This window comes from Oryctolagus cuniculus, chromosome 9 (genome assembly GCF_051225735.1).
Source record: "Oryctolagus cuniculus isolate XC-2025 breed Fujian yellow rabbit chromosome 9, ASM5122573v1, whole genome shotgun sequence".
Classification (NCBI taxonomy): Eukaryota; Metazoa; Chordata; class Mammalia; order Lagomorpha; family Leporidae; genus Oryctolagus; species Oryctolagus cuniculus.
Genome location: NC_142875.1, coordinates 84940976 through 84954723, shown reverse-complemented (window position 1 = coordinate 84954723; position 13748 = coordinate 84940976). Strand labels below are relative to the sequence as shown.

The 13748-nt window shown below is 58.0% G+C and overlaps 2 protein-coding genes across 10 annotated transcripts in view; one reads left to right on the top strand and one right to left on the bottom strand.

Moving 5' to 3' along the window:
• Positions 1-6478, top strand: part of MTUS2 (microtubule associated scaffold protein 2) — a 663520-nt gene extending 657042 nt beyond the window's left edge. For all 6 annotated transcript variants that reach the window (XM_089304269.1, XM_051834132.3, XM_051834128.3 and 3 more), the window contains 3 exons: positions 18-137; positions 2144-2241; positions 3845-6478. In XM_089304269.1, coding sequence (XP_089160395.1) covers positions 18-137; positions 2144-2241; positions 3845-4061 — 435 coding nt within the window. In that variant the 3' untranslated portion in view covers positions 4062-6478. The remainder of the gene's footprint in view (positions 1-17; positions 138-2143; positions 2242-3844) is intronic.
• Positions 6479-9429: 2951 nt separating this feature from the next.
• SLC7A1 (solute carrier family 7 member 1) overlaps positions 9430-13748 on the bottom strand; it is an 87340-nt gene continuing 83021 nt past the window's right edge. For all 4 annotated transcript variants that reach the window (XM_070049065.2, XM_070049068.2, XM_002721425.6 and 1 more), the window contains exon 13: positions 9430-13617. In XM_070049065.2, the coding sequence (XP_069905166.1) occupies positions 13514-13617 (104 nt within the window). In that variant the 3' untranslated portion in view covers positions 9430-13513. The remainder of the gene's footprint in view (positions 13618-13748) is intronic.

Here is a 13748-nt window from a genome sequence, read left to right as displayed (position 1 = left end):
TCCGCCTGCCCCTGTAGATCGCCCTGGCCCCGTATCAGCACTTGGAAGAGGACATGCAGAGCCTGAAGCAGGTGTTAGAGATGAAGAATCAGCAGATCCACCAGCAGGAGAAGAAGATTCTTGAGCTGGAAAAGCTGGTGAGCTGGTGTTTGCCCAGGGGAGTGGGGGCCACGGGGCCCTGTCCCTGGTGCAGACACCTCTGACTGTTATTAGAGGCAAACCGGGGTATAAGTGTCTGCCTCCAGCACCCTGGGTGACATGGGCCTCCTGGCACCTTTCAGACCCTCCCGGGATGGCCAGTCCTGATGGACTGATCAGACACAGAGCCTGCTCATCCTGCCCTCACCACACTACCCTCTGAGAGCAACCAGCCATCCCCCTCCCCCTCCAGGCTGGCCGGCTGCACCCAGTCACCCACAGCCTCCAGCTTACTGGACTGTTGGAGGCCATGCTCCAAGCCTTCTGAAGGCAGGAGTTATTTTTCATCCAAGCAACCCTTGTAGGGCAAAAGAGAACCTGTTTGTCCACTTCTCACTTGCTGGAAGTGAGATTAAATATATGAACAGTGAATGTGTCACAGTCTTTTCAAACTATTTTTGTTTGCTTTTTTTGTTTGAGAGAGAAAGCCCATTCGCTGGTTAACTCACGCAATGCCTGCAACACCTGGGACTGGACGGGGGCTGGAGCCAGGAAGGAGGAACTCAATCCGGGTCTCCCACTTGGGTGGCTCGGTGACTGGAGCCATGACTGCTGCCTCCCAGGGTCCTCATTAGCGGGAAGCTGCAGCCAGGAGCCAGAGCTGGGCACTGAACCCACTGCACTGATGCGAGACTTGGGCATCTGAACCTGTGTCTCCACCACTAGGCCAGACGCTGCACACTCAAGAGATAATGTATGGGGCAAGCGTTGTTGTGCCATGAGTTAAACCACCACTGGGACACCTGCATCCCAGAGTGTCTGTTCGAGTCCCAGCTGCTCTGCTTCCAAAGCTGCTCCCTGCCCATGCTTCTAGGAAGGCAGTGAATGATGACCTGACTACTTTTTTTTTTAAAATTTTTTGACAGGCAGAGTGGACAGTGAGAGAGAGAGACAGAGAGAAAGGTCTTCCTTTGCCGTTGGTTCACCCTCTAATGGCCGCTGCGGGCTGCACGCTATGGCTGGCGCACCGCGCTGATCCGAAGCCAGGAGCCAGGTGCTTCTCCTGGTCTCCCATGGGGTGCAGGGCCCAAGCACTTGGGCCATCCTCCACTGCACTCCCGGGCCACAGCAGAGAGCTGGCCTGGAAGAGGAGCAACTGGGACAGAATCCGGTGCCCCGACCGGGACTAGAACCCGGATTCCTGCCACCCCTGTGGGAGACACAGATGGAGTCCTGGGCTCCTGGCTTCCTCTGGCCCAGCCCTGACTGTTGCAGATATTGGGGGGAGTGAACCAGCAAATGGAAGATTGATAGATTCATTCCCCACCCCCTTCTCTCTCTCTGTCTCTCTGGCCCTCTGCCTTTCAAATAAATAAATCTTTACCAAAAGTATTTATTTCTAAGTCATGTTGGAGTAGAACCATACTTGAGCCAGCTCCAGGCCCTCGGGGCACAGCGGCAGAGAAGAGCATGAGCGGTAGGTGAGGAGGGAGGGATTTTCTGACAACATGCGAAGCGGCTTCTTACAGCCTCGAAGGGAAGCAGTGCATCCACGTCATTTCTATTTCTGTCCCCCGATTAATTCATCCAAGTGTGAATACTGCAGCACATACACCTGCGACTAGGGGCACGGAGGCAGCACAGTTGAGGCGTGGGGACCCACGAGTCAGACTCGGCCCTGGTGGTGTTGGTGGCTCTTTGCTGACAATGGCAAGGGCCCGGGACTCTCACTGTCAGAGATATTCTGTTTGACAAAGGAAGACAATACACACACATGCAGTGTATATAACACGAACACGTCTACACTGCACACAGCACACTCTGGCATCTTCTATTCTGTTTTGTTTAAAGACGAAAATGCTGGGCACATCCCTCTCACCTGGTTTTGGGAGCCACGAATGCATCGCAAACACAGCTGGCAAACAGGCCACAGGCCCCAACTTGCTGCCCACCTAATGGCCTTGCGGGGACCCTGGGGACCCTCTTAACCCTGTGTCCTCCCCAGGCGGAGAAAAACATCATCCTGGAGGAGAAGATCCAGGTGCTGCAGCAGCAGAATGAAGACCTCAAAGCAAGGATCGACCAGAACACGGCTGTCACCAGGTGGGTGTGCCTGGCCCTTGGGCTGCCCGAGCATCGTGGGTGCCACCTCCGGAGCGGTTTCACTGTTGAGCTGCTTCTGTCGGAGTGTCGGTGGCTTCACTGTGAGCTGTGAGACGTCCCCATGCAGTCTCTCGGCGATGCCCCTATGACCAGGAGAAAGCAAGGCCACACCGGGGCACCACCAGGGGGCTCCACCTGGGGACAAACGAGTGGAATCGGCAAAGCAGGTGGCATGGCCACCAACAACACTGGGAGGTGCAGGGCACTTCTATTTGGAAGAGATTAGGAGAGAGACACCTGCTGGGTATTCCCAGGCCAAAGAGAACCCTGCTGAGCGACACCGCCATCTTCCAGAGACCCGTGTTCCTGCTCGGTCCTGCCTGTCCCTGCGGCTCCGTGCCAGGGGAGGGGGTTGGAGGCCTCTCCCTTCTGTAGCGCAGACTGGGGAGAGAACAGTTTGGGACTTCTTGGCCCAGCTGGAGATTGCATGAGGGCTGAGCCGTCTCGGTAACAGCCAGGCCGGCACCTTAGCCTGCTGTTCAGGATGCAGCTCCATGGTGTGTCACCCTGTGCAAGTGCACACTCACACCACAAAGGCACTGCATGCTCACACACACTCACCTGGCCCTTGCACGCCCATGCACATGCACCCAGTCGTGCCCACTCCCCCATGTCCTCATACTTGCACACTCAACTCTTCCTCTTGCCCACATGCTCTCACATTTGCACGCTTACCTTATGTGCATACACACCCCTTACACACACACAAACCAATGCATCTGCATCTGAGTTCCGGTGCCGGCATTTTGTTCCCACCTCAGTCACGCAGGAAGGACTGTGCTGGGGTAGCAGGTGCCATGACCCTTGCGCCTCCAACCCCCGGCCCCAGGCATAGGCAGGAAGTCCCACCCACCTCCCTGCAGATGCAGGGAGAATGCACTGGAGCAGCGCTGGCCCCTGCAGGCCCCGCCCATCACAAGCGTTAAGTGCACACTTCAGCCCAGAGGGGTGGTCTTCCTGTGTCTCAGTCTGTCCACTACAAAATGCACGTGTACCGATTGTTGGCTGTATGCAGCAAAGCCAAAACTCCGAAGGTCAAATGCAGTCATTAGTTTTCATTGCACATCCTTGATCAGCAAACATTGAGCATCACTGTGTGCTGGTGCAGTGGTGGACGCCAAGGAGGCAGCACGCAGAGCCCTGGCCCCTGTTCTCCAGAGCAGCCGCGGCAGGGGAAGCAGACGGAAGTCGTGGAGACAGGGGCTGGGGCGCCGAGGCCAGGAGCAGACACCCTAGCTGCACCTGGGGTCGTCAGTGCCTCCCGTGCTGTCGGCCTCGTCAGGCCACTGCCTCCCGACCTCCCTGTTTGTCCACTGCAGCCTCGGGCTGGGCTCTGTCCGCTGGCCGAGCAGCGCCTCCCCTGACCGGGCACAGGGCCTGCAGGTTGCACAGGTGTTGGCGGAGAGACTCCGGGGATCTGTGATCGGGGGCACAGGCTGTGTTTGTTTCACCCTGGGTGGCCTGGCCCTGGCTCTCCCCTGGGCCCTGCGTCCAGCTGCGCACCTGCTCACGCACTGCCAACTTTGTCCTTTTCCCCGTGCAGACAACTGTCAGAGGAGAACGCTAATCTGCAGGAATACGTGGAGAAGGAGACCCAGGAGAAGAAGAGACTGAGCCGAACCAACGAGGAGCTGCTTTGGAAGCTGCAAACCGGGGATCCGACCAGCCCGATTAAACTCTCCCCCACGTCTCCAGTTTACCGAGGTTGCGCCTCCTCGGGGCCCTCCTCTCCAGCCAGACTCAGCACGACGCCCAGATGACGTCACCACGCAGCCTAGGGGAGCTCCGGCTTCCGGTCCACCGCGAGGGCGGACTGACCCGGGCCCGGCCCGGAGCCGGCCCAAGCGCGCATGCTCAGTAGCTGCATCCTGCCTCGTAGGCCGCGTCCTCTGCCCCCCACCGTGTGAGACTGTCCTGGTGTTGTTGGCATTTAGGAAGGTGTGTGATGTGCAAGCGTTTTACCATAGTTAGCGCCAAAAGAAAGACAACTCCAGTTCTCGAGGGAACTTCCACTGCAGAATTTCAGGTCACAAAAAGCTCAATTTTCAATATACACTCAGAAATCGTTGTGTACTGCACCGAGATGTGTGTGTATTTAGATACACGGATATACACATGCGGCGGTTCTCAGTTGCATTTTTTTATAACGTCAAGTGCTGACATATTTTAGTCACGGTCAGCAGTTTTCTAACTCGTGCCTAAGAATTATTGGGAAATGACAATGCATTTCTATCTAGTTTCCCAGGAATATTTCTACCCAAAATAGAAAAAGGAAAAAAAAAAAAAAAAAACCATACGGAGCAAAAGCGCCTTTGAACCTACCACCAAGTGGTACTCTATCTAGCATAAACACCAGCCATCTGTGAACGGTAACCGCCTTCGTGAGAGTCAGCGTCTCAGGCCGTCCCAGGTGAGGGCTCCACTCGCAAGGTCTAGTTAGGAACGGCTCTGCCCTGCGTGGAAAGCCCAGGGGAATCCGCCGCTTTGCAGGTGTTCCGCACCACAGCGACTCAGCTACCGTCTCCTGAGCACAGGTCTTGATTTCGTCCTGCGTGGCATCTCAGAATCGAGCTGTAAACTTTCGGGATCCTTGAGAGAGAGAGAGAGGGTGAGGGTGACCCTGGAGGTGACCGAGACCCTTGGTGCACCATTCCTTAGGAAGGGAAACTGGCAAGCGACGGGGCCTCTGTCTGGACCAGGCTTGCTGCGAGGCTGTTGCTAAATGCGCTCAATTCATTGGAAGCCGATCTCAGACTTGCATTTCCTAGGTAGGCTCCCCACTTCAGTTTGGTTCAGCGACTCGGCTCCGTCACTGCACATGAAGGTGGCTCAGGGGTTCCGGCAGAGGCTTCCAGAAAAGTCATTCTTTCTGGTGGGTGGCCAAGCAGTGCTCCCCCCTCCCCCACACGGTGGTCCTGTTTCCGGCCGAGAAAGCTCCCGGACCGGGGCCGGGGCGCAGTGGCACAGCCAGTGAGGGCTCCCTGGCCACCGGCCTGGCGTCTGTCTGGGACACGATAGCGTTAGGATACAAAGAGGCACCCCCGTGGCAGAGTGGAAGACACAAGTGACAGAAGTAGTTTTGACCGTCAGTGGGGGTGATGGCGCCTTTTGTCTAAGACCCTGTACACCTCTCCCAAAGACCCCTAAAAATCGCCCTGAGCGTAGGCTGGGCTGAGCACACCCAAGGCACGAAGTTCCAGGCAGGGGTCTTGCGAGGGCTCAGAACCGGGGACGGCAGGCAGGAGGCCACGCAGGGGCGTGCCCAGAACGCGCAGGAGGCCACGCAGGGGCGTGCCCAGAACGCGCGTGTGGCTTGCATTGGTGACATGAGCTAATGACATCGGGCTTCCTGGCCTGGGGGCACATCTCGTTTTCTCTCAACCCTGCAGGGGCCCTGCCCGTGCTGGGGACACCCACGGTAGATAGGCATTGAAGACACATTTCTTTTTGCTTCTGTGGCTCTGCATGCTGCTGTAATGTTGGGGTTGGGCATCCTGTTAGAGTAGATCCTGCCATGATTATTTATTCTCTGGGCGGGCGCAGGCTGCCAACAGCAGCTAGGCTGCAGCTTCGCTGTCTTGCGTAACCGCCGCCTGCCAAACGCAGTCACCCAGCGATACAGACTCCCCCGCGATGTTAGCGTGTGGTGCTGTGTGTTAGGCTGTGCGCTCAAAGTTGTAGCGATGGTAGCGCTAAGTAATCCCTCACCCACCCGGTGGACCAGATCTTTGCCCTGGACAGCCGTGACCTTGGGGTTGAGCTGATGTCCACATGACCCTGGCTTTGTTTTTTGCTTCATGGACGCCCATCACGTCTAGCTCTTCATCTGAGTCATTTCTGTTTCCGAAACACATGGGACAACAGCTAGTGCTGCTGCGCCCCCTCCTGGACATTCCCCCCTGAACACACAATTAGGACTGGGACTTCTCTCTGCCTCTGTCTCCATTCCCAGCTCGGGGGCAGGGGCCCTTCTCAGACATAGACGCTGCAGCGGGAAAGCCCTGTCTGGTAGCAATCGGGAGACGTGACCGTGGCCTGGGTGTCAGCCTGGGGCGGGAGTGGGATGGAGGTCTGGCACTCTCTGGGATTAGTCGAATGGGGTCACCGCGTTCCTCCTCCCTTCAGTTTCTGTGTTAACGTATCTGTGTTTAAAGCCTATTAAAATGAACATGAGGGACTTTCTGTGATATGCACTTGGTGTCACTGGAGACCTGACCCTCAGGCCGGAGAGTCCAGGCAGGGAGGTGGGGGCAGGGCAGGGTCGGGGAGGCGTTGGCAGGCTGGGTTCCTTCCTGTGTGTGTGTGTGAGCACGTGCAGGGGCACCTGATTGTCACTGAGAGCAACCCTGGAGACCTCCTCTCCGACCGGTGAATTCTTCAGCAGCGCAAACCGCGGCCTTGGGGGCTCAGTGGCTCCACTCGGCGGGGCAAGGTGGGCTGGTGTGGGTTGGAGGGACACAAGTGGCTGAACACAGTCCCCGCACTATGAGGTTCAAGGTCAGACCTTGATGGCTGTCCTGCACGAAGCTCATGGAAAATGGAATTAAAATATTAATTTATCGGGGCATAAAATTTTTGAAATCCATGCATATGAAGTGTCTTCAAAAACCCACAAAAAGTGTACATTATTAAAGTCATAAACTATGCATAGATTTCACAAATTTCTCACCTGTTTTCACCTGCAAGTGCTCGCTCCCCTCATCCCAAGGGCCTTCAGTGTGGGCAGCTGCAAGCCTGGCCCTGGAGTGGCCTGCAGGTGCCTGGCACTTGTGGGGTCACAGGAGTCCCCTGGGTCTGCCACCTCCCTTGGTGGTCTTGCAGGGTGCGTAGGCGTGGCCCTGGCGAACACGGAACAGACTCTGCACAGAGCACCCACGTCACAGGCCCCCTGGCCCCCAGGATCCCCTCGGGAGCAGCCCTGTTTTTCCGCAGTGCCCACCTGGCGATCGCCGGTTTCCTCAGCATGCCCTTCTGTTTTGGAGTGTCTTGAGAGCTCTCCCCACTGTGTGATAACCACCTCCCAGTGTCCCTCCACCCACTGCGTGCACTAAACAAAGCAGATGTCCCCACAAGGAGCACACTGGAGATAGCCCCAGCACCCGCAGTACGCGCGGGGACATCAGAGAACTGCCCCTCCCGTACTGACTGTGCAGCAGGTGGAGGCCTCTGAGGCCAATTCACCCACCAGAGAGATGCCCGCCGTCCCTCGGGGGAGACTTGTGTTGTCCTCCGTGGGAGGGGGCCAGGAGGAGCCGGGAGCTGCCTGAAGGGGGTGTGGCTGTGGCGGCATGAAGCAGTGAGTGACAGGAGTGACACTTGTCATCTCATGACACTCAGCAGGCGAGCGTCCTGCGCCCGCAGAGTCCACGTGAGTGCTGCAGACATGCAATGCCAAGGGCTGTTCAGCCATTAGGACCTGGGGAGTCTGTTACGTTCAGGTGAGGAAATAGGAGAGGATCGCGGAAGTTTCACAGAAAACGGGATTGGGGCAAAGATTACAAATTCGCGTGCATCGAGGGGCTTCAAGCAGTTTGTAAAAATGTGAATTATGAAAAACCATGCACGGATTTCTTCTCCAGGATCCCTCGCCCGTCTGCTTCTCTCAGTCCTCTTGCCACACATCTCAACCAAAAAAGGGCGCCCGTGGGGCTTCTGCACCCCAACCTCTGTTAATGCCCTGCCTGGCCCCAGCAGGGAATTGCGGGCCTGTGCGCCTTACTCAACGGTTTCTGGAAGTTTCTCCCGGCACCAGCACGTGCACCCTCCCCCTCCCCTTGGGTGCCCAGGTCAGGTGCACCCCAGCCAGCCCCATTGGATGCTCGCTGTCCAGTGGAGCCACAGCTTCCCCTCTGCACCCGGGCCACCACGGTGGGTAGCTGGGGTCCCGGCGCGCTGCATACACGTGGGCACCGCATGACCCAAAAAGCACCCGAGGGAGCTGTGGCTTTCCTTAGTGGACTTAACTGCCTGTTGTTTTCCCAAGGCCATTTTGCAACTTTGCCTTGTTGCTGTGTTTTAAGTGTCTAGGGCAAACGGGCTTAATTTGGTAAAACTTGACTGGTGGTGCCTGAGCAAGGCCCGGCTGACGATGGGATTGGAAGCCCAGGCAGTTCCCTGGGGCTCTCCCTAACGCAGACAGACGCCCTGTGCAGGCCGCTGGATAATGTGCCCAAAGTATTTCCTAGCCAAACTGGAAGGGCAAGTTGCTGCAGGCTGGAACAGGCTGCGCGCCGAAGCCCAGGCAGCAATTTTTCAAGCCGCCTGCGCTGCCGCACTGTGGCCACTAGATGGCAGTGTGTCACCGCGGGACCCAGGAACAGCCTGAAGTCGAGCGGAGTCCTGGGCCCGGCTGCTTGGCAAAGCCGGCCTGCGGTGTAGGGCAGGGGCTGCTGGGCCCCCGTTCTCGCTTCCCTGCAGTGTAACCGCGATGCATAGAGGGGGCCCACGGCTACCGGGGACCCCAGACACCTGCACGTCCGTGCTGTCCCACAGCCCGTGCTCTCGGGTCGGCTTGCTGATGAGGCCGCGAGCTCAGAAGGGACTCCAGGCCCAGACCCCCAGTCAGGAGCTTGGACACAGCTCGGTCCAGCTCCCTGGAAGGAGGTTAAAGCTTATCACGCAGGCAACAAACAGGTCTTCCGGGATAGCCCCGGAATCCCCGCTTCTGTGTGTGGGAACGAAGGGTGCCTTGCCCGCCTGGACCTCCAGAGCCAGAAATGCCCCCTTTCTCAAGGGGGGCTTGGCGTCAGGTTCTGAGAGCTACAACCTGCCCCGTCCACCTCATTCCGCTAGACACGTGCGGGGCAGCCAGTGCAAGCCTAAGGCGACAGTAGAGAGGGGGGTTTGCAGCCTCTCTAGGGTCCCAGGTCCAAGCCAGGGTGGACAGAAGATGGGAGGTGGAGGGAGGATGGTGTTGGGGGAGGGGGACCCAAACTAGGTGTGAGGGGTTCCCCAACAGAGGCTCAAGTGCTTGGAATAAGACACCCCTCCCTTCCCCACCCAGTGACTGCAGGAAAATAAGGCTGGGCACTCCAGGCCATCAGCCGTAGGACAGAACAGGATCTGGAACTTTCCATGGGGGCACAGCCACATTGCCAGAATTCCCGAAACCACACCATACACACGGAAGGCAGAGACAGCATTTATTAGAATTTGTGGAAGCATGAAATAGCGCTTTTTTTTTTCTTTTGACCATGGAAAGCACGGTGGGAAGTCGTGGATGTACAGTGTAGTCAGCAGAAAGGGGAGATGGAAGAGTTTCACATTTTTTTTAAGGTGAGAGGCGACACCTGCACTTGCCCTTAAAAAATAAAATACAATACAGTAAAACCCAGAGGGGCCCAAGCAGCAACCAACCTGGTTTGCAGTTAGCATCAGAATCTAAATCTAGTATAATTATTTAAGAAACTCTAAGAAAAACTAGTAGAAAAATAGAACATCAAACAAGCAAAAATTATCATACAATTTACATAATAAAAATGCACAACTCTAATAATGGCTCCACATTCAGTAGAAGACAGTTTGCTGGAAACCACAGCGCTCCAGGTTTGATAATAAACCCACCCTCTTCAGCAGCACGACCCCCTGTGCCCCTAAAACCCAGTGAAGCCAAAAGGCACAACTTAAGCAGGAAATGTATCTTAAATATATATTACAACGTCTCCAAAGGGAAAATAAGTCCCAAACTTAAAAGTCTGTGATGGAGAAAACAGGAAATCAGAGATCTCAATAAATTAACAGAGTCCCAGTGTCCTCCTGGCCTGTTTCCTGTCCCTGCTGCACACACTCATACCCTGAGAAAATCCGCCCGGCCCAGGTCTCTGCAGCTCTGCCCGCTCACGGGGTGACCCAGGCCTGTGCCCTGAGACCCTTTGGCAGAGCCAGGGCCCTCTGGAGACAACACACCATGCCTCCAAGAAGCAGCAGGCACAGAAAGGCTGCAGATTCCAGAGAGGAACTCGAAAAGCAGTTGACACTGTTTTTTGGCCTTACAAAAGCCTTTAGGCATCGTAACCTCGCTGATGTGTGGAGGGTACTATCTTGCACTACCTGATCAGTTAAGTGTGTCGCTACTCGTTCCCTCCAACATGTCCACAGAAGTCTGACAAAACGCTTATGTCGCTCTTGCTGCGGGGAGGGAGGGGAGAACGTGTGATGCTCTTATGACCACAGCACACAGACGCCGTCTGAATGACGTGCAGCAACACCAACACGGCATGAACTCAGTGACAATTCCATGCACATAAGTCACACCCCGTCTCCCCAAAAATTCCCTCCTCCAGAAGCTTGGCAGCCCCCGGGAGTGTGCACCTGGTGACAGCTCTCCATCCAGCCCAGGGCACAGTCAGAGTCCACCCCTAGTGCTCGTGGTGTCGAGGGGGTGCATGTGTGCAGATGCACCCGGGCACCTGGGGTGGGGGCAGGGCCTCCAGGCCTGGGCGTGGCCATCCTTGTCCCAGGAACCCAGCCAGCAATGCAGTACTCCCGGCTCCGCCTCCAAGCTCCACCTGCCTGGCCTTGGGTGGGCCTGCCAACACCAGCTGGTGGCAGACATAGGGAGAATGGCATGTATGACCCGAGTTCCATCTGCCTGCCCCAGCGCCAGGCCGGACGTGCAGGTGGGGAGCGTGGCACAGGACGGGAGGACCCCCGCGCCGCAGGTGCCGTCTGGTGCCTCCTGGTGCTGTGCCGGGGGCCGCCCCGTCAGCAGTCAGCATGCGGGACCGCATGGATGATCGCCGGATGGAAGGCAGAGGCTTGGTGGAAAGGGTTTGCTGTCGCACAAAACACAAGCTCAAAGCGGGTGATGATCTGAGCCACGCGGCAGGCTGTCTGTCCCTCTCCCTCCTACAGAGGCCCCACGCCCACCCCGCCTCTGCGGGGCTCCCCTGCTCTGGGGCAGAGGTCCTGGGGTCCTTAGCGAATAGGGGTCACGGATGCACACAGACGGTGGGGGCGAGACGGGAGGGCCCCTTATTCATGGCACATGGGTCTTTCCAGGGTGGGTGGGCTTGCGGCTGATGCAGATTGTAAATTTCCCCTGCAAGATAATCCTGGGCCGGCTGTGAACCCAGGATGATTCTCACGGGCACAGAGACGTTAGGAGACGCCAAGCCGGGCGCGTCAGTTCCCATCCAGCTCCCCGCTCATACACCTGGGACAAGCAGCAGAAGGTGGCCCAAGCGTCCGAGCCCCTGCACCCACGTGAGAGACCCAAAAGAAGCTCCTGGATTTGGCCTGGCCCTGCCCAGGCCTTTGCAGCCCTCGGGGAGTGAACCAGCTCTCTCTCTCTCTCTTTCTCTGTAGCTCTTCCAAATAAAATAAATCTTTAATAATAATAATAATAATAATAATAATAAACAGAGCCGCAAAATGATGGGTCCCTTTTTTGTGCCCGTGTGTGTATTCATTGCAGGGGAAGGCACCTGGGATGTTAAGAGAAAGCCAACTACAATGCAGGGGTTCACCCAGACACCACTGCTTCCGGCCCTGTCCCCGTGTACGGGGCGCTCCCAACAACGGTACAGAAACGGGTGGCCACAGGGCAACACCTGGGCCGGTCCCACAGTGTCCCAGACAATCAGGAGGGCGGACCCACGCAGCGCGCCTTCCCTCAGTGCAATGCGACACGTGGCTGACCGCAGTCTCATCTGCAAGGTGCTATCCTCTGTGGACATCTCAGGCAGAAAGAAAAAAAGAAAAAAAAAGTTTTCCCTCCCCTCCCCCAGCTGTCCTTGGACACCCTCTTTCCCTCAAGTTCTCTTTGCCTATGTAGAAAAATAACAGCCACAAAAAAAAGAAGAAAAAAAAAAAACAGGTATTAGGTCCTAAGAAGACAACAGACAACCAAAACCCCAATAAAATAAGTTAATGTTTATCAAAATATTTTACAGCACCAAATCTACATAAATTTAAATATCTTTCTTTGGAAACCCAAGCTCTGAGCTTCGTGCCACTCCCTCTGGGACATTCAGAGATGCTCAGAGGGCAGCTTCCAGGAGGCGGCAGCGCCTGCCACGGGCTGGGCCCTGGGAGAGCCGGCCCTCGGGCTGTGGCCCTCATTCTCGGAGTGCTCTCCGAGAACCCTCTGGGACACGCGGAGAGACAAGTGCAGTCAACGTGTAGGGCTTTTCCGAGTGGGAGGACAGCCAGGGAAGGAGCGGGAAACAGCTTCGCAAGCAGCTCTGGTGCTTCCCGCGGCAGCGGAGAGGGCACCAGAGAGGTCACCCGGGGCCCGCTCCCCAAGGAGCGTGCAACCAGGGCTGCCGCCGGGGGCTGAGCGGGAGGGGCACAGCGTGCCGGCGCGGACACCTGGGTCCCGGCGGGGCCTCGGGCAGGCTCAAGCACTTGAAGCGGGCGGGAGTGTGGCCGGCCAGGCAGGCGGTCGCGATCCAGTTTTCTGAGCCAAGCCCCCAGGGGAACCTGACGCAGGGACTCGCAGCTGCCAGGACTGAATCCCGTGGCGCACACGCAGGGGCTCACAGCCCACGGCTGGGGTCACCAGGTCACTGAGCTGCCTCCTGCTCAGGGAACCTTAGGCACCCCAGGAGATTCGGTGACTGGGACAGTCCCCTGGAGACTTCTACACGCCGCCACCCCAAGGCCAACGCTGCGCCCCTCGTCGCCCGTTCCAGAGGCTCAGCACGCATGGCCAGCGGCGATCGAGGCCAGCAGCCGCGAGCCCCGCCGGGGCTGGGGCAGCGTCTGGCGTGCGCACTGCGTAGGCGCCCCCAGCCCCACTCTCCCCGCCGCTGGAGGCCCTGCATCCTTTGCAAATCAGACCCCTGACTGCAATCCCAGGGGCCGCCCACCGAGGGCGTCCGGCTCGGAGGGGCCGGGCTGGGAGCAGCAGCCGGGGCCGTGGGCCTGTGGCGGGCCGCGGGGTGCGCAGTTCACAGGCCAGCGTGGTCCCGGGGAGGGTGGCCCGCGGTCCCGAGCTGAGGAGAGAAGCTGGCCGCCGCGGCCCGGGACAGAGCTGGCGACAGAAGCGCTGTTTGCTTGCTTTGGAGCGGGGGTGAGGAGACATGGCGGCCACCCCCCTGCCAAGGAGTTGCTGGAGGTGACCGGCCTCAACCGCCGTGGCCGAGGCTGCAGTTCAAGTAATTGCCCGCTTGGGGGCGCCGGGGATGTGGGTGGGTCCCGCGGCCCCGCTGGGGAGGGCAGGGGGCGTGGCGGCCCTCAGGGGGTGGCCCTCAGCGGGCGGGGCTGCGCGTCACTTGCACTGGTCCAAATTGCCCTCAGGAGTCCTTGCCTGGCCGGCGGCCAGGGACGCCTCCTCGCTGTGCCACAGCCCGTAGCCGAAGTAGATGATGAAGCCTGCGGGCCGAGAGCAGAGGGATGAGGGTGAGCGCAGGGCGCGCGGTCCCTACCCCTGACTTCCCGCCTCTGGACAATCAACAGCTGCCTCATCCTGCCTCGGGCACGGGCTCCCGGCTGGCCTCACTGCA